The 20,443-nt window shown below is 46.8% G+C and overlaps 1 protein-coding gene across 1 annotated transcript; it reads left to right on the forward strand.

Moving 5' to 3' along the window:
* The first annotated feature begins 5,787 nt into the window (after positions 1-5,787).
* On the forward strand, positions 5,788-16,488 carry RBM24 (RNA binding motif protein 24). The gene is made up of 4 exons (XM_040967637.1): positions 5,788-5,959; positions 7,107-7,230; positions 8,643-8,697; positions 15,725-16,488. Exons 1-4 carry the CDS (start codon positions 5,792-5,794, stop codon positions 16,086-16,088), a joined length of 711 nt encoding a protein of 236 aa, XP_040823571.1. The 5' UTR covers positions 5,788-5,791; the 3' UTR covers positions 16,089-16,488.
* Positions 16,489-20,443: the final 3,955 nt, after the last annotated feature.

Raw genomic sequence — 20,443 nt, forward strand, 5'->3', positions numbered from 1 at the left:
AAAATTTCCAAACATATATTCCAAACAAAAAGAGTTAAGCACTATGATGGCATTTGAGCCTCTGTGGGAGGGTGAGGCAGATTGTGTTTTCCTAATTTTAAACAATTATCTTTTCTCATCCCAGCACAAAGTCCATTGGATTTGAAATTGACTTAAGCAATGAAGAGAGCATGTTGTTGATAAGGGTGCTTCCCAGCTTTGAATCATCTATTAAAAAAAAAAAAAACCTACTTTAAAAGTAAATTTCCAGAAATATTGACTTTGCATAGTTATCTAATATCTTCCAGTGGGGGTTCACACCCAAGGTGACTTCAGACCTTCAACCTCACAAGACCAGCAAGATGAAAAGCAGAATTGTTGAAAGAATCAAGATGGCGGAATAGGGTAAGGACACGTTTAAACGGACCGAAAACATTTAATCAGGATGAAGCAGAGAGGACATATTTCAGGAAATAGGAAAGGACAGAACAACAGCAGAGGGGTACCTGGAGACTGACAGACACAGGAAAGCAGCGGGCACAGCAGTGTGGTGTTGCAGTGAATGATACTCCAGCACGGCGATCTGAACTCCACCAGCAGCCGGAACTCCACCAACAACCAGGTGGGAAGGGACTTTCACTGGGAGCTTGGGAGGTGAACCCAGACAAAGAACTGTCCGTCCTGCTGGTCTGTTTGAGTTGACCAGGAGCAGAGACAGAGCAGCAGATCTCAGATGGGCAGTTCGAGAACAGAGTGGAATTCATTGCCCAGTCAGCCCCCTAGAGCTGAATTGGGCACCATTTTGTGTAAAGAGAAAAGGGCAAGGGAAAGGACTGAGCATGCGCTGAGGTGGGAGTGAGCTCATTTCTGACTCAGTGAACTGCAGCGACGTGGCATTCTATGGGTTCCACCCAAGACAGTTCTGGGTAGCCCTCGGATCTGATGGCCAGCAGATCAAGAATTGTAGTGGTGGTACTTCAGGTGCCATTTTGCACACTGTGGCAATAGCTTTGGGACTGCAGGGGACAACAGTGAACTGCGCATGTGCTGAACTCGAGAGAATTAGCTGAGGTCCGTAGTTTGCACTGGTCCTGCAGGAAAATAATACTGATTGTGGCATCGTACCATCAAAAAGTCCGTGTGGCACCCAGACCTAACATTTAACAGGTTTCAACAAGATCAGTGCCACCAAAAGCCTAACTGTATATGACACCTGGTGTCTCTCTAATCCTGGCACCTGCTCCAACTTAAAGTGGGAGAAAGGTTGCAGACACAATGTTGCAGCCTCAGCATCATATCACAGGAGGTGGAGACTGGTGAGCCAAGAGCTAGGGCTGTAGAGACCACAGAGGAAATCTGACATAAGGACCCAGACCTGGAACTCACTGGAGGTTGTGGCACAAGCGGCTGTAAACAAAAAGTTGTGTGCCAACTGCAATAAGTAAAATCGCACTGTAGACCTGTGGGTGACACAGCTTAGAAACCTGCCCCAAGGAGAAGACTCTGCTAACCAGAAGTACAATGATCAAGAGCAAAAGAAGAGACAAAGGCACAATGAATATTACCGAAAACTCCCCTGCAAAGGAGCAAAACCCTATGCCAACCTCAGAGTTAACTGAGGAAGACACTGAGAAAATGGGGGACACAGAATCCATAAGACTCATTTTAAAGATTCTGGTCAAAAATGAGAAGTTAATGCAAGAGTTCAAAGAATTTAAGGAAGCAGTAAAGCAAATCAAGGCTGGCATATCAGAAATGAAGAACACAGTAGAGCAAATTACAAGTACAGTGGAGAGTCTCCAAAATAGAATGAAGCAAGCAGAAGAAAGAATCTCAGAATTGGAAGATATTTCCTGTCACCAAGGGAAAACAAACAAAAACCAGGAAGCAGAGCTGGATCAGGCCAAAACAACTATTTAAGAATTGAAAGACACTATTAAAAGGCCAAATATAAGAGTTATGGGAGTTCCAGAAGGTGCAGAAAGGGAAGCTAGGTTTAAAAACATATTGAATGAAATAATAAGGGGAAATTTCCCTAATCTGGAGAAAGAATTGGGAAACAAGATCCAGGAGGGGCACAGAAGTTCCAACAGGCTTGATCAAAAGTGATCTTCACCAAGACATATGATCATCAAGCTCTCTTCAATTGAACATAACAAAAAAATCCTTAAATGCACACGTGGAAAAAAAAAATCAATTGACATATAAAGGAATGCCAATTAGGCTCACAGGAAACTCTACAGGCAAGAAGAGAATGGAGTGACATATTCCAGATTCTAAAAGCACAAAATTGTCGGCCTAGGATAACGTACCCAGCAAACTTTCTTTGTCTTTGAAAATGAAATAAAATTCTTCCACAATAAAGAAAAGTTAAAAAAAATTGACTCTTCCAAACCTGTCCTACAAATGATACTTCAAGATGTTCTCTCGACAGAGAAGAGGAATAGCACCCAACGAAACCAAAGGCAAATGAGAAGAACACCCCAGTAAAATGACAACAGAAGACTAAATCAATGAACAACCCATTCCTAAAATTACAGGACCAAGTTACCACCCATACATATTAAACTCTGAATGTAAGTGGCTTATGCTCAATCAAATGTCATAGATTTGTAGACTGGATTAAAAAACAAAATCCATCTGCTTATTGTCTGGAGGAGACACACTTTAACAAAGATCAGCTGAAACTATATCGCATGGGTTTTGTTGTTTTCAGTTAGTTTCATCTCTTCAAAACACTTTCTTCTGATTAAATCATTCAATGACTCGTAGATCATGCAGCGGCATCATTTTCTTCAAGAAGGTTCTTGATTTTCATTTCTTCAGCTACATGTTAGTCATTTAGTAGCATGTTATTTAACTTCATGGTTGTTAATTTCTTTTTTCTCCCTGATGCTGATTTTGTTTTGTGGCTTTTCATTTGATGGGATGTACAGTAGCTGTGTAATGGAGATTATCATATCTAGTAACATGTCATTTAATTTCATGGCATTATAAATTTCTATTTTTCTTTCTATTGTTGATTTTGTATCATGACTTTTCATTAAGGTGATGTACGGTAACTGTGAAATGGAGACTAACATCCAGATGTGAGGATGCAGTGTGGTATGCATTTCTGTTTCCAGACAAAGATGGACTTAGAATGAAACTTTACTCTATCTTGACAATAGGATGCTGGACCCTCTGCCATTGTCATGCCCTCAATGATGGACATATGACTGTGTATGAAGAACTATACTACAGTCATGATAGAGAGGAACTAGGTGGTAGGGGGAGGGAATTAGGGAGGGGATAAGGGAATATGGAACTGTATCATAAAATGATAGCATAATAATAAAAGGTAATAAAAAAAAGAAAAGCAGAATTGTTTTCCAGATGCATCTTTGCTTTAGCAGTATCTTGCAAATGCAACATTTCTCACCTTCTTGAGTGGGCTGCTGAGTGCCCTGGAAAGAGGGGGTGCTACGGGGTACACACTAAGCTGCAGGAATCCATCCTGTGGTCAGCAATGCAGGAACCACAGAGATCGCCCTCGCAACAAAGACTTCAATGGAAACTGTCAGCGGGGGAAACCGCTGTTCTCCTCCAATATACCAGTCCAAACCTCAAACAGGACAGAAGGATTGTGGGGCCTACTTGAGTGCACTCTTGCTTAAAAAGAATTGCAAACACTGATGTGTGGCTGGGTATGACAGCTAGTGGCTAAATCCTTGCCCTGCATATGCCAGGATCCCATATGGGCGCCGGTTCCTGTCCTGGTTGTTCCACTTTCCATCCAGCTCCCTGCTTGTGGCCTGGGAAAGCAATAGAGGATGGCGTAAAGCCTTGGGACCCTGCAACTGCCTGGGAGACCCAGAAGAAGCTCCTGGTTCCTGGCTTTGGATCGGCTCAGCTCTGGCTGTTGTGGCCACTGGTGAGTGAGACAGTAGGTGGAAGATCTTTCTCTCTGTATCCCCTTCTCTCTGTACATCTGCTTTTGCAATAAAAATAAATAAATCTTAAAAACAAACCAAAAACCTGATGTGAAGAAAGCAACAGACAGGGGAGATACAAGAGTTTTCCAAGAGTTTTCCACTCTGCTGGTTGACACCAATGGTTCCGTACAAAGCTGAATTCAAAAATTAGACCTTTGATAATCACATCTAGATAAAACAGATGAGATCACTGTATAGTCCTGTAATTTAAAGAAAAAGATAAATTTCCTGCTGTCTTTGCCTGGGGTGGGGGAAAAAAGGTGGGAGAAGAAGGAGCAGAACTCAGAAGGAGACATCTGTCCCAAAAATCCCAGACCACTAAGCAGGGGGAAACTACAAGTGTGAGCGGCGGAGGTGAAACACTCGTGTCTGGTACCCTGAGCTGGACGGCGGTGACTCGCAGACACACTTCGTGTGGCCGCGTTGTATGCAACTGAAGCTGATAGTTCTCCAAGCACCCTCTAATCGCGCTGGGGTTTTTTTTTTTGTTTTGTTTTGTTTTGCTTTGCTTTGCTTTTTCCCCTTTCTGGCTCGACTTCTCCGGTTCTCCCCCAGTCCAGGAGCCACTTTTTAAGGACTAATAAAAGTTAGGGAGGCTCTTTTTCACTCTGTACACCGCAGAAGGCCAGTTCAAGTATTGTCAGCCAAGCTCCGGCCCCCCTCCCACCCTCTTAACGCCTGGGAGGGGACTAAAGCACTCGACGAAGCACCCCAGGCATCAAGGCACAAAACCCCCATCCCTCCACCCCCACCTCCCCTTTCCGGGCTTGCCAGTCCAGGTCGCTGGCCTAACCCCCTCCCCGACTCCCACCCCCAGGCCTAGAACACCCGCGTTCGCTCGTCGGCTCTGGAAACCAACGCAACTGCCTCCGAAACCAAGTCTGCGCGCCCCCGGGCCCGGCTGGGGCTGTGCAGGGTCCCCCAAGACTTTGACGAGCTACAACAGGCGACGCCGAGAGCAAGGCCGCCTCTCCAGCCGTTCCCAGCCCTAGCCAACCGTCCGCTCCACCGCGCCACGCCGCGCCGCGCCGAGAGAGAAGCAGCTGTTCCCAACAGCTGGGGGGCGGCGGCGCCGGGCGCCCCAGGTGCTGCCGCGGCCAATCGCAGACGTCCGGCCCGCCCCCTCCCCAGTCGGGCGTCGACCCCGGCCCGCGGAGGAAGGGAGCAGAGGGCTGGAGCGCCGTCCTCCGCACTCGTCTTCCAAGCCTCCGCGCCGGGAGGGACAGACGCGAGCCGGAGCCGCGCGGATCGCCCCCCACCACCGCCACCACCGGCCCCCAACTCCCCAAAACCCGGGCCCTGCCGCGCGCCCCTCGCCGCGCTCGGACGCTCCAGACGCCCACCCTCCCCACGCCGCACCCGAGACACCTGATTTCCAAAAAAGAAACATCTACCTCGGAACGTGTCTCCCGCCTTGATTCGCGCAAGGACCACGCTTTCCTCTCTCTCTCTCTCTCTCTCTCTCTCTCTCTCTCTCTCTCTCTCTCTCTCTCTCTCTAGCAGTAAGCGCTCTCCCGCTTCTCTCCAAGCGGCTCCTAACCCAGGCGATCCAGAGAATCTGGACCGTGACCGGCAGGGGGGGCGGGAGCAGAGAGCCCGGTCAAGTCCCCGGAGCTGCCGGTGACTTCGGAAGACGTGCGCCCCGCGCCCTCGGCCGCCCCCGGCCGCTCGCCCCCGCCGCGCCGTCGCCGTCACCCTCGCCCCCCGGCTCGCCCTCGGTCCCCGGCGGCCGCGAGAGGCTGCGGGAGACGCGGAGCCGGAGGAGGAGGAGGAGAAGGCGCAGCCGCTGTCCGAGCCGCAGCCGGAGCCGGAGCCCGAGCCGCGGGGTGGGCGCGAAGATGCACACGACCCAGAAGGACACGACGTACACCAAAATCTTCGTCGGGGGGCTGCCCTACCACACCACTGACGCCAGCCTGCGCAAGTACTTCGAGGTCTTCGGCGAGATCGAGGAGGCGGTGGTCATCACCGACCGGCAGACGGGCAAGTCCCGGGGCTATGGATTTGTAAGTTGTACCGGGTGGAGGGAGGTGGGGGTGCTGGCTGAGGGCGACCAAAAGCCCTGTGGGCTTTAAGGGGGCGGGGAAGACCAAGGGGCGCCGGGCTGCTGGGAGCCCCTCGCGGGCGTGGGAGACACTGCCCCGCTCCCTGCGCTCCAGGCCGAACTGAAACTTTGCGCGCAGCAAAGAGGGGGACCGGGGACCGGCGCCTGCCTTGTTGCTTGCCGAGAGAACCCCACGCTCGATTATGTCGGGTGGGGGTGGGGAAAGGCTGGTGGCGGGGTAAGGGACGTAGGGGCCCCCGAGGGAAGTTATCAGGACCGCTGGGTTTGGGGTCTGGAGCCACAGCCCTGCTCAGTGGCCTTCCCTGGCTTGGAGGCCAGTGGCGGAGCGCGCTGTTGCTTTGTGAAAATGCCTGATGGGCTTTCTGGCTGGGACAGGGCGGGGACACCCCAAAAGGGATCTGGGACCTCTCTATGTAATGGCAAGGGTAGGTTCTCTAAAAGAGAAAGAATTGTGTGGCTCTTGGCCGAACTGCCAGCAAGCCAGCCAGCAAGCGCAGGGAGCTTCTTGGAGCTTGGATGTGCCTAACTGAGCTCGGCAAGCCCTGGAGCCCCCCAATCCGACACTCGGACAATAGCTGGGGTGGTTGCCCCCAGTGTTTGCAGTGGTCAGGGCATGCTAGGTGGGGAGGGGGAGGAGAGGAGGGGGGTGGATGACAGGCTGCACTGACTTGGAAGCCAGCAGTGCCCCTGAGGCTCGTGGGACCTGGCTTTGGGTCAGGGACAGCAGCGAGGAAGAAGGTCCAGGCGTTGGAAGAATTCGGGCCCCAGCTCTTGGCTAGGCCGCTACCAGCACCCTTGGGACTCTGGGGCTGAAGTGGTGTGGGGGGAACAATTGGGAGCCCTGAGGGTGTGGAAGATCGACTCCTTCATTTTCCTCTTTCTTCTTCTTGTCTCTTTCAATGGGCATTACGCTGGCATGAGGTCTAGGCAAAACAAACAAAAAAGGAAGAAGAAAGAAAAAAGTTAGAGCTGTTTTTTTTTTTTTCCCAGTCATGAGTGACTTCTCTAACGTGCGCCTTGGTCTCCTTCCGGGGTGAATTGAAAGCTTTGCATATCTGTGTGTGTGTGCGTGTGTGTATGTTGCTAAGGTCACCATGGCTGACCGGGCAGCCGCCGAGAGGGCCTGCAAGGATCCCAACCCCATCATTGATGGCAGAAAGGCCAACGTGAACCTCGCATACTTAGGAGCAAAACCAAGGATCATGCAACCAGGTGAGACGCGGCTGGTTCCCCTCCCCGCCGCACCCACCAGAACCCCGGTTTTGTGAATAGAACCATTTCCCCATTCAGAATTGGTTGGCTTCCCAGGTGGTCTGTCTGGTTGTTCCATCAACTTGAACCTGTGGCTGGTTATTGTGCCCGGGGCCTTCAAGATAAAAACTGAGAGTTGTAAATATTCTTCACAGAATGTACCTGTGTACAAAAGTAGAGCTGGAGGGGAATGGCAGTTGGGACACACACACACAAGAGTTGGGCTGACTCATCACTCCCTGTGTGACATAAACTGTAGGCTGCTCTCGGGTTTCCCAGCTTTAACCACTCGTGGATCACTCATCAGTAGATTCCACGGGCTTCCCATGGTTCCCTGCTTCGCATGTTCTTTCATGTTATGATCACATGTGCTGTGTTTAGAATAGGGAGTCTGACTTCAAGGCTGAGCCAAGGAAAGAATGGGGGGGGTGGGGGCAGCAGAAGGGAGAGAGAGGGTCCAATGGTGAATTGTAACACAGAATCAGAGAATATTAATAACCAGAGGAAGTAGATTACCCCCACTCAAAAGAGCCTCAGGTTCCAAATAAGAAAAGGATGGGTACTTAAAAGATGAGAAATAATTTGCTAGGAAGTCATGCCCAGAGCCGCAAATTGCCAAAAGGGAGCAGCATTTTGTCTGTGCAACAATAGGACCTCTCAGATTATTTACGGCACTGCCCTTTGCAATTAGCACAAATAATTGAAAGCGGAGTGTTGAGCAAGTGTAATCTTTCCCTTGGGCAGACAGCTTTACTGGTTAAAGCAAAGCATGTGCTCTTCACCGTGGTGTTTTTCTGGAATTTTGGAAAGAGCTCACCGTTTTCCATCTGGACAGTTCTAACAGAAGGTGAAATTGTTGAGAAAGTGAGCATAGGCATAGGTGAGGAAATACACCTTTGTCCCATACGTAGTATGTATACGAGCCACAAACTTAGTTTGTGTTCCTGAGCGTTGTCTAGAACATTCCAGAAAATTCCAAATCACAAAGACTTTTTATAGGATGAGATTCCAAATTGAAGGAATCTTTGACATGTAACTTCATTGTCAAGTTGTGTTGTTTTTGGTTTCATTCCATGAACATTTCTCTCTGGCTTGATTGTCTAAAGTCTTGCTCTGTGTTTGCCAGTTGAGGTTTGTGGGCCTTTGGTTGCTGGCATTGTTACCACTTAAAAAAAAAATCCATTTGGGATCAGTGATGGCATTTATCAAAACTGACTCTTTCAGGGGTATCTACACATACAAGATATTTTCTTTAACATTTCCTGAGGATGAATAGCTTTCCAAAGTGAAAGTCTTGGTGATGTTTGAGGTGTGGGAACCCCAGAAACCTAACCATGTTGCCAACTGACCCGTATGCTATGTTTTGTTGGTAGGTTTTGCCTTTGGCGTTCAGCAGCTTCATCCGGCCCTCATTCAGAGACCTTTCGGGTAAGTCAGCCAGGCCCTCCTGCGTTTCACCATAGCCATCATCTGTTCAGCTGCCTCTTGATTGTGTACAGATCAGATCATCATGTCACAGCATGTTCCTGGTCATACATCCTGATATTTGTGTAATCTTCCTACTGGTACTATCAATGCTTTTAGATGAGTCAAGTTTTCTGACCAAGTATAACAGCCTCCAAAGCAGACACATTTTGAGCTTATGCTCAACAAAACCAAACAATCCAAACCTACCAGGTAGGACTTGTGTCCGAGACGATTGTGCCCCAGCCCCATGACTGCTGTTCAACTTGACTCAATGTGATTTATCTCTTTCTAACCTGACAGGGCTCGTATACAGTTAAGCTAACTGATGAGAAGGATACCATGATAAGAGGTGGAATAGTTCTGTTTGGAATTAAGCTCTGTAACCAGTAGACTCAAACACACGAGCTCAGATGGTGATTAATGATGCATGGATGTTGATGTTGGTTTTTATTTTATCTTTTCACCATAGCCAATAGACCTCCGTGTGCTTTATTTGATTTATTACAATAATGAAGTGGTGTTGATAGCTAAACTGTGTGCTTTGACCTAATTGAAAAGAGCTGGAACGACAGTGTTTCCTCTCCTCGGGGAAGGGGCTCTTTGCCTTTTGGTTTTGGTGGTGGTGTTAAGAAGTGTTGACTTTGCCATGGGAAGCAAAGGGCCTTTTTTTTTTTCTTGCTTTTAAGCTGTGGCCTGTGACTTCCATTTAACCATACATATATATATATCCATTTTTTTTTTTTGTAGTGAGTGCTAAATGGTGTGATTTCTTTCTGTAAGAATATAGATTCATTGCTTGCATGTCCTAAGTTTCTGTTGTATGGGGAGTTTTCTGGGAGTGGGGTTCTTTCTTTTGCAATGTGAATCCCCCTTGGAAGCCTTCTCAATGTTGAACACTCAGCAGCCCTCTTCAGAGTTCATCAGCACCCGCCAGGTGTCAGTGGTCTAGCACCTCCTCCCACCTGTCAGACTGAGCTCCAGAGGAACAGCCTGTCCACATGTGTGGCATCACTGGGTCCTGGGATTGCCAGCTGTCCTCTCCTGAGGTGCCCATTTCCCTTGCACTCAGACACGGTGTCGGTGGCAGAGTCCCCTCCTGCCTGTGTCCATCCTGGGTGCTAACATGTGATGTGCCTCTATCTGATCACCGTCATGCCAAAGATGTAAACTTTTTACAAGTTCTGGTTGTTCATGGAGTGTTACAGCCTGAACAACAGTTTCCCTTCTAGCTTAGCCCCTCGAATGTCTACATGTTTAACCAGGAATCTGACCATGTGGATGTCTACCAAGCGTGTTCCCAAGGCTGGGCCCCAGAACACTTGGAATAGTCATGTTATTCATTCCCAAGAAAACCTCCTAACCCTTCCTTTAGTATATGTCAGTACCTCCTCTTTGTGTTTTTTTTTTCCCCCTTAAGGAATCTTCTGTCCAATAAGATTGAAGGTAAAGGTGTTTGATGTGTCCGTAACTATGCAAACCCAGGCTAACTGGACACTGATAGAAATGGTGGGTTGATGGGTCTATTTCTGTGAGTACTTCTTTGGCCAGGCCAGCAATAGGCTTTAGGTGGGATTGGAAAGCAGTACTTAGCTTGGAAGACGTGATGATAGATTTAGTCATGATTGCACACTTCCAAGCAGTTAGAAAACTGGATCTATCAACAGATAATCGTGCGTGTGTGTTTCTCACTGTGTTTCTGGATGATGCCAAATGAGGAAATTGCTGCACATTAATGTGGAAGCAAAAATAATACAAACCCATCAGGAATTACTAATTGCTAAATAACTTGGTATTGTCTCAAGTACAAAAGGAATTCAGAGTCATAGAAAATAGATGGGTTGGAGAGTTGGACAAGGCTATGGGGGAAAAGGGTGAGACTAGACTTGGCTTAATCTAGAATGGGACCATTGGGTATGCCTTGGCCAGGTGAAGGAAGACTGGGCACAGCCGAAGGATGTAGGTAGGGCCTAGTGAGCCCAAACAAAGGCATAGAGGAAGGACTCTGTGTGAACAAGTCCGCTGTGCGAGGATGGTCTTGTGAGCTACCTGTGGACATTGGGACTGTCCTTGTGGTGCTTTGGGGATTGAAGAAGAAAGTGACATGTGGACGTAAGACCCACCATGATGAAAAGTTTTGCATTGGAATTTTAACCCAAGTGTGTTCTGATGGTAGCTCTTTGCTTTTTGTCTCTTCGGTTATTAACTGTCTTTGTCAAGGGTGATGATTATTCATGTGGGCCTAACCTGCTTGAACTTGTGATTCTTTTTTTCAATATTTATTTTATTTTTATTGGAAAGATAGATTTTATGGAGAAGAGGAGAGATAGAGAGAAAGCTCTTTCATCTGCTGGTTCACTCCCCATATGGTTGTAATGGCCAGAGCTGAACTGATCTGAAGCCAAGAACTTCCTCCAGGTTTCCCACACAGGTGCAGGGTCCCAAGGCTTTGGACCATCCTTCCGTGCTTTCCTAGGCCATAAGCAGCAGGTCAAATGGAGAGTGGAGCAGCTGGGACATGAACCAGCGCTTATATAGGATCCTGGCACTTGACAGGGGAAGATTAGCCGATGAGCCATTGCACCAAACCCCGAACTTTTGGCAGAGTTGACACTGCCAGGTGGGACTAAGCAGGCGTGTTATCTTTTTAAGGGGGTTCTCAGCTTTACTCTAATTCCCAAACTGTATACCTAGCAAATCACTCTTGGTCCTCCTAAATTCTAGTTGAATTCCACATGCGCTTATTTTAGGCATGGAAAAAAGGTTGAGCATTATTTACGTTTCCTTGTTTGAAATTCCAGCAGCTGAGATTCTTCTTTTATGCGGTCCTTAAGGGACCTTCAAGCTTGTTTGGGTCTTCAGACAAAAAAACAAAACTTTGGCCTGAGGGGATTTGGGATAGAACACAGTAGTCTGATGTAAGGCAGTTGGGTCTGTGAGTAGAAATTTCTGGACTGGTGTAGACCGAGCTGAGCATCCACTTAAACGTTTCGTGTCATGATGCCTTTAAGGTGCTAGGTTTTACGCTAAATGTAGTACCAGTGTTGCCAATATTTATGCTGTCCACTTACGGGGTTAACAAACACGCACCAAGCATCCACCACGGGTAGGATACTGATAAGGGATTTGCATAAATTATCTAACTGAATTCTCACAACAAGTATTTGGTGAAGACAGGTTAGTGTATTTTCCATGGGCAAATAAATAAATAAACAACCTGAGGCACGGAGAGGTTAATTAACTTCCCCCAGTGGCAGGGACCAGTAAGTGTTAGGGTCTGATGCGAAGTTCAGATTCTTGGACTGCCTGATTCTTCAGCATCCAACTGTGGCCAAAAAAGACACAGTTCTCCCAAGGTCCAGGACATGAACAGACACCAAAGGAAGGCTGTCCATGTGGCCTCAGAGAAGGAAGCAAGGAGATGTCAGGAAAGTGGGAAGAAAGTTAGCCTAGATTTTACAGGCTGCTGGAGGAGGAAAGAGAGCTGTGTTACAGAGTATTGTCTTGGCCATTTAAAATGAACACTTTCTGAAATAATTTTGCCCAATGCATAGCTACAGAGGGTTACTCCATGTCACACGTGGAAAGTGTGAGATGAAAACTGAAGCTGATTTCTGAAGGCTTGTGTGTAGGCAGGGTTTCAGCTGGAGTGGATGGGATTTGAGTGTGACAGGTGGAAGTAACAGAAAGATTGACATGCTTGGTGAGCAAAAGCAAGGATTTGGGGATTGGAGTGCAGGAGACCAGGGTCCAGGGAAAAATGGAAACAAATATTGGAAAAATGGAAACAAACATGGGAAGAGGTTTTGAAATCAGAGCATAGGAAGTGCCAAGGGTGAAGATATTTGCACTGGGTTTGGGGGTGCTGTTAGGGGTGGAGCAAGGGAAGGAGCAGGTAGGTAGGTGATTGAGACATGGCCTCCAGCAGTAGTCTGGGTGGTGAGTTGAAGAGCAAAGCACTACTGCTTTCCAAGTCCTCCAGGGAGTGGTGCACTTTGTGGTGCAGTGGGTTAATTTGCCACTTGGGACACATCACATATCAGAGTGCTGGTGCAAGTCCTGGCTGTTTGACTTCCGATCCAATTCTTATGTGCCTTGGAGATCCTGCCACCCTAGTGGGATATCAGAATGGAGTTTCTGGCTTTTGGCTTAAGTTGGTTGGAGGCATCTGGAAGGTGAACCAGCAAATGGAAGCGCTCTCTCTCTCTCGTTAGTTCCTTTCTCTGTCACTGTCTTTCAAATAAAAAAAAAATTTTTAAGTCAATAATATCAGAGGTACCAGAAGAGATGGGGAGAAAAAGAGAGAATGCAGTGTATTTTCTCTGAAAGTTACATAATCTCCTTGCCTTTGTGCTGTTGTAACTGCTAGGCACGTGTGTTCTGTGGCTGATGGAAGGACAGGGCAAGATGAACAGTTCAAGAGGAAGGAGAATCCCACAGGGCTTTGCTGGGTTTCCCACTTCATGAAAAGAGTTCACGGTAGGGAGAGTGGAAGTAGCACCTGGCCCCCAGCTCCTCAGATGCCTCCCCGCCTGCCCGCCTGCCTACACCATGCTGTAAGGCTGCCCTGGGATCTTCGGCACTCTGCGCTGAGCCTTAAGAGGCCCGAGGTTTGCATTTGCCTTCCCGACATCTTCTGAAACCTTGGACCACTTGATGTAGGCGTCTGATCTCCCACTCTAATTGGTTGGTTTTGTCGAATCCCGAATGAGTTCTTCCCGTCAAGTGAACGCAGGGACAGAAGTTTCCTTAGCAACTCTCTTCCGTGCAGTCTTCACGCAGCCGTGCAGAGCGTGCTCCGTCTTTTGTGTCAGACACACTTATTTTTGGGTGAGCTCTTGCCTCCAAAGAGACAACCCTTAGCAACCACCAAGTCGTCTTTGGAACTCGGGGAGTTCGAGGGGTTAATGGTTCCGTATCAGGGAGCTTCATTTTGGCTGGCATGCCAGGCTGATAGATGTTTTACTCTGGCCTTATAAAGACATTTTACCCACTGGAAACCCTTGTCGCATGACAGGGTCAAAAATAGCCAGGCTGCAGCCAGCGCTGTCCGTCATCACAGGCAGACAGGCAGGAAAGAGGAGTCCCGCATTTGCACAGCAGTGGACGTGGCGGCTCCACAGTGGACACTGTTCCACAAAGCGACACCTGTCGCCTGCCCTGCAGGGCAGTTCTCAGTGTGTGCCTGACCAGGCATCTGGTTTCTGACGGCTAGGAACGTCTCCATTGCGTCCTCAGAAACACTTGACAAGATGCCTGGTTCTCCCCAGCGCTGGGAACCTAATCTAGGAGCTTAGGAAAATGGAGTGTATTTTTATCGCTGAGGTCAAAGGTCAATGCCCTCAGTGACAAATGAGTCTTTTTTTTTCCTGTGGGCATTTGTTTCGATGGTGCTTTCAGGAGAATTCCAGAAAGATGGCAAAGTCTCTGTTTTTGAAAAGTCTGTGTGATTTTTTTCAGCGTTGAATCCCTGCACATTTGAAGATGGTTGCTGGTGTTTGAACCGGTTGGCTTTGCCAGCAACCAGCTCACATTGTAGTGTGCTATTTTTAGACACGTGGAAGACTGTAAAAGCAAGATGAAAATAAATCAGATATTCACAGGAGCGTCCTTCGTGGGCAAGAGTGAGAGTTTGGGATGCATGAGTTTTTTTTTTTTTTCCTTACGATTTATTTTTCGACCAAATGAACTTTCATGTGAGGTCATTGGCGTCTGCCTTGTGCGCGAGCTGTGAATGTATCATTTTTAAAAGGTATTTGATTTTGGTCTCCCTTTCTTGAACTCTTGCAGGATAACCTATAATCATACTGTTGATTGGTACAAAATATTGACTCGTAGGATAGATTGAAGAGACATCTGTTCCTGGCATCTATTTCTGTTGATTGGGAGGCTATAAAACAAGCATTAGTAAATGTGCAGAAAAAAAATGAAGTTTGCTGATGATGTAATCCTTTGACGTTTCTGTTAATTTTTAGAATTACGTGGTTGTGTTTGCCTGGCCCTTCCCTTCCCCTCCCAACCTCATCGTCTCCTCCCCCACACCCCGACACCCCTTCTGTCTGTCTTGCATAGACCTAAACGAGCCGTCTCACCCTCAGTGGCGTCCTAGCCCCACAGGTTTGACTGTTGTATCCTTATGACTTTTATGGGGGAAACAAAAAAAAAAAAAAAGAAAGAAAGGGAAAAAAAGTGTGTTGCGCATTGTGGGGGAATCACTGCCGTGAATGTTCCTAGCGTTTTGTGGCTTCCCACAACAGCCTTGTGGCCACAGTGAGCTGCACTACAAGTCCGTGTGAGAAGTGTGTCTCTGCTGTGTTTACACACTTGTGAACTTTGAAATTCTTTTTTTTTTTTTTTAATTTTGTCGCCTGCTTCTTTTTTTTTTATGATTATTTTTAATAAGGGTGACTGAGGTTGCAGAGAGATTAATGTGTGCTGAGTCTGCCTAGCAATTTCAAGTAGGGTTGCCATGATAACAAACGCGGATTTTGTGAACGCTGATGACAGTGCCGGCCAGTGGGTCCCTGCCACCACACGGATCATGTTTGAATCCGGCACCCTCAGCTCAGAATTTTTTTCTATGTATTTAACATCCCACTCCCCCACCCCCGCCCCGCCTTTGGCAAATTTGTTACAGAGCCATAATGGCCAAAGTGTGGTGTAAATGACTGGCATGTGACATGCGGAGCACTCCTGAGCTTGATTCGATTTTCTAAACTGGATAAATCCTATCTATTGATTCTCCATCATCCTGAAGGATAAATTCTGGCAGGGAGCACATCTCGGCTCTATTGCTGAACTCTGCGAGGGGCATTCGATGACCTGGGCTGTAGTAGCCAGGGTGCTCTCGGGGAAACCAATGGAAAGCAGATATTGTGGCAACCCTATGCTCAGAAATAACCACTAAATTTGAGTTTGCCTTATCTCTGTACCATGAATGCTGCCCGCGGGGCGTGTCCAGCGCCTGACTTTGCTCTCCGTTTCTCAACAGGATACCTACCCACTATGTCTACCCGCAGGCTTTTGTGCAGCCTGGAGTGGTCATTCCACACGTGCAGCCCACAGCAGCTGCGGCCTCCACCACACCTTACATTGATTACACTGGAGCTGCCTACGCGCAGTACTCGGCTGCAGCTGCCGCCGCCGCCGCCGCCGCAGCCTATGACCAGTACCCCTACGCGGCGTCGCCAGCTGCTGCAGGCTATGTCACCGCCGGCGGCTACGGCTATGCCGTCCAACAGCCCATCACCGCGGCTGCACCTGGGACAGCTGCCGCCGCCGCCGCAGCTGCTGCAGCTGCCGCCGCCTTCGGCCAGTACCAACCTCAGCAGCTGCAGGCAGACCGCATGCAGTAGACCGGACAGCAGAGTTCAACTCTTTCCTCTCCCCCCCCTCCCAATTTCCCAATTTTTAGTAGCTGATCGGAGAGTTCACACTGACTTAACAGCTTTAAGAAAAAAAAAAAAAAAACAAGCAGTGCTATTGTGAAACAAAACTATTATTATTATTATTTTTAATATATTCCAAGGAGTGTTCTAGAAGAGAGACGTGAGAGTGGGGGCGTGGAGTGGATGGAGCAGTTTTGGGAGGTCAATCCCAAGGAATCTCGTGCAGGAGAGGCCGCTAGGAACGGAAGGCAGGAGTCCCGTGGGAACTTCACTTTTTGTAACCGGATTTTTATTTTTTGCTCTTTTTTATAGCATCAGGGAAGCAAACTGCCTTTTTCCAGTTAGAATTGCTATTTGAATCTAGTTGAACCAGGGAATACAGAGTGAGCAATATGTAGCGAGAATGACCTTTCCAAGAAGTTTTTTAGTTTGTTTTTTTTTGTTTGTTTTTTGTTTTTTTCTTTTAATGGGAAAAGCACTGCAGACACACTGGGAGGCTTCTGTCCCAGTAGGAAACTCGTGTTCTTACTGGCTCACCCCATGGGCATCGAACACTCCATCTAGGAGCGGGGCGGTGGGTGCGAGTGTGGGCAGGCACCAAAGCCCTTTTCTCATCTGTCCCGTGGGCCAGTGGGAACAAAGGCTGTGGCACGCATGGGCGCGACAGCTCTGCGGACAATCTGTGACGCGCAGTTCTGGAAAGAACACAGCACTCGTGCTTGGATGAAGAGCTTGTCACGTTCTCGTCCCTCTCCCCATCCTGTTTCGATTTTGGGAAACTTGTATCTGCTGCTGTCAGCAATTCTGATTCCAGAGTGGGGTCAGGCTTCTCCTACCACAGCCGTCTTTTTCTATTTATTCTGTTGACTCGTGGTGTGGGCATAAAGGCAGGCCAAGTTTGCAGACTCTAAACCCTTAAGATCTGTCTTAAGGACATTTTTTTTTTCCTCCCTTTTTAAATAATTTTACACTTTTTAGTATCTATTTCAGAGTCGTATTTAAGACTATTTATTAGCGACTGCCGTACATGAGAAAACTAAGTTACGGAGGTGACAGTGCTTCAAAGGGTAACGACAATGTGGTTTATCCTGTGCCTTAATAGTAATGCTATTTAAGATATTTATTTTTACGTTTTACTATGCTGCACTCTAAAGAAAGGAACTTTAGATGTGACACTGTAAAATTATGTATTCATCTCATGGCATAAGTTATTTAGTAGGTCTAGATGTAGCGTATTAAAGATTAACCTATTCAACTAAAGATGTTGGTTTTGATTTATTTAAATTCATATGTGCACTGTAGACGAGAATACTCTGACATTAGCACATTTTAGTTTATTTTAGTTTTTAGGCTTTTTTTTTTTTAAGGTACTGCTAGTTTCATGGTTCTCTGATTTTTTTTTTTTGCTTGTGTCAATCTCATTTATCAGTAACTCATTACCTTAACACGATTCTTATGTAGTTTATGTAGTTTCTTAATGCTGCTTTACATTTTTCTTCCGAAACTGCAATACTTGCAATTTTTATTCTTAAACTAAATTGAATACTATTTTACACTGTATTGGATTTTTATACTTGAACAATTTCATACAAGGGAAGGCAGGTTAGCATTTTTATGGACTTTCTCCATTATCACTGGATTTACTTTTAAGTATTCCCGAACTAGACAGTGTTATGTAATGTAGACATGACTCTCCTGTGCAAATTATTTATTCATTGTGTATATTGCTTTATAACATTTCAAAACTTCTAATCTATTCACTTGTATTAAAGATAATTTTTAAAAACTTCTGTTTGCATTGACTGTTTTTAATTCTGTTGTAACAGCGGATGCTTTGTCTTTTTTTTTTTTAATGTTTATTTTATTTTTATTGCAAAGTCAGATGTACAGAGAGGAGGAGAGACAGAGAGGAAGATCTTCTGTCCGATGATTCACTCCCCAAGTGAGCGCAACGGCCAGAGCTGAGCCAGTCTGAAGGCAGGAGCCCAGAGGCTCTTTTAGGTCTCCCATGCGGGTGCAGGGTCCCAAGGCTTTGGGCCGTCCTCAACTGCTTTCCCAGGCCGCAAGCAGGGAGCTGGATGGGAAGTAGAACAGCCAGGATTACAACTGCCTATATGGGATCCCAGCGGGTGCAAGCAAGGTCTTTAGTCACAAGGCTACCATGCCAGGCCCAGATCTTTTTTTTTTTTTTCTTTTTTAACTAGGGTTGACAGGCATGATTGGTGTGTACCATTTTCACCCAGCATAGCACTCACCCGGATGCTCTGTGAATTTCACCAACTTTACTGTCTGTTTTGTACTTAGCAGAAGGTAGAGGCTACCTCCTGCAAGGCTGAACCTTCCAGGACTGGTTACATCCCTGCAAACTGCTGAGCTGACACCAGCTCTGATGGGAGAATTATAGAGGGGACCAGTCCATTAGCTTGCTGAGCCAGCACAGGGGTGCAAGGGCCAGGTCAAGTGAGGTTTAGAGGAAAACCCTATCACATTCTAGTAATTATCATTTTTGCTGAGTTTTATTTTTAAAAAAAAAAAAACATTTCTTATCTGTCATCCTAAGAAAGCAATACCTATCCCACGTGGTTCTTTACCTCAAAACAATGCCAATTGTTAAAGCGAGGCCAGATATGATAAGTATTTAGAAAATACATCAGCAGTGGTTGTTATAATGCCCTACTTTTTCAGTTGATCCAAGAGGGAGTCAATCACTTGGGATATTTGCATTTTTAAAATTTTCATCCACAATAATATGGCAGTATTTAATCTGGTGTTTTAGAACCTAAATGAATGGCTCTCCACCAGATTACCTTGGGGTACATAGTTCTGTTCATTATGGAATGAATTGCTTGCCGATTGCTTGGTTCTCATATTTCCCAAGTCCATGAGATAGCCTCTTTTCTTGAATTTTGCTAGTTGTCCGTAATTCTAAGTCGTGCAAGGCGGTTGCATGTTTCCATTCCACACTTCCTAGTTTTTAATGATCATCTCATGTAGAGCCATCTCAACCTCAAATCTCATTTGCCTCTAGTTTCCCAAGGGAAACCAGATTCCAGCTTATCCCTAAGGAGAGAGATTATTGTACCCCAACATGTTGGCTAGGACCCCTAACATCATTTACAAGCTATTTAATACAGTCAGTGCGTCCGTAATAGGTTTATTCCAAAAGACATGCTTTGATTTTTCAGGTTTAGCAGAGGTCACATTGGCTCTTAGGAGGCCATCTATTGCTGAATTTAAAGCAGTGCATACCAATCCAAAATTGGTTGGCTAGTTCTGGGCAGTGCTTGTCAACCATAGCCACGCTGACGGTTGCCAGAAGTCCGCTAGCCCTGGCTGCACCGTTCTGGGGGCGACACCCAGCCTGCAGTGATAGCAATATTGGCAGTTGAGTGTGGAGGAAGGGTAAGCTTTTTTACTTTGTAATGCTAAAGCAGACATTTCTAAGAAGAAAGTCAAGTTCTTTTCTGTTGAAGAGAGGCAAGTAGCCATGGCACAGTGTCTTCATTGCTTGGGCAGGTCACGTGTGTTTGTAGAGTCAGAGAAAATATCAGATTCAAGGTGCTGTGTGAGGCCTGGCTTTATGACTAGTCAGCGGGGTGATCTTGTACCTGTAAACTAGTCAACTGGGAGTTGGCATTACCCGCAGCATTCTCTGCCTCTAAGGCACTATTGAGTAAATGAATGTGTGGCTTTGTCTCCTTCCCAAGCTCAAATTGAAATTTAATCCTCACCACAACAGAGAGAGTGGGATCAGGTGGGATCTGGAAGAGGTAATTAGGACTGTGTCTTAATAAAAAAAAAAAAAAAAACTGGCACATTGGTGTGATGAGTGGATGCAAGTTAACGGGTTATCTGGGGGAGAAGCGAGTCTGTTACAGAAGGCAGCTCTGCCATGTCTCACAGCCTTCCAGTCCCACCACGCAGATCATCCTGTTAACTTCAACACTCCTCCAGCAAGAAGGTACCAGCCATGTGGACTGGAACCATGATCTGGGCAAAGCCTCTTTGCCTTATAACCTACCTACTTTGAGCTGTTCGTGCAATTAGTAACGACAAATGGGGCTGATTGTCTCATTCAATAGCTCAAAGAGGACAACCTTGGTTTTCATGCTACCTTTCCTCTCCTGCAGCCAGGTAACTGGTAAGTTTGCTGCACAGTGAGAGTAGCACAAACAGCATGGGAAGACAGGGCGATTGCGCAGGTGGAGAAAGGAGAGCAGATGAATGAGAAAATCATGCATTGGTTCCTGTCGCAAGGGAGCCGGATCACCTTCTTTCTTCCCTTCAGCCGCTTGTTGTTCTTAACTCCCTCTGAGGCTTGA

Source organism: Ochotona curzoniae, unplaced genomic scaffold (assembly GCF_017591425.1).
Source record: "Ochotona curzoniae isolate NIBS_2020 unplaced genomic scaffold, NIBS_Ocur_1.0 scaffold_461, whole genome shotgun sequence".
Taxonomy (NCBI): domain Eukaryota; kingdom Metazoa; phylum Chordata; class Mammalia; order Lagomorpha; family Ochotonidae; genus Ochotona; species Ochotona curzoniae.

Coding starts and splice junctions, on each gene's coding strand:
- RBM24 (XM_040967637.1), top strand. CDS start 5,792: ATGCACACGACCCAGAAGGACACGACGTACACCAAAATCTTCGTCGGG. Junction 5,960..7,106: donor AGTCCCGGGGCTATGGATTT/GTAAGTTGTACC, acceptor TATGTTGCTAAG/GTCACCATGGCTGACCGGGC. Junction 7,231..8,642: donor ACCAAGGATCATGCAACCAG/GTGAGACGCGGC, acceptor TTTTGTTGGTAG/GTTTTGCCTTTGGCGTTCAG.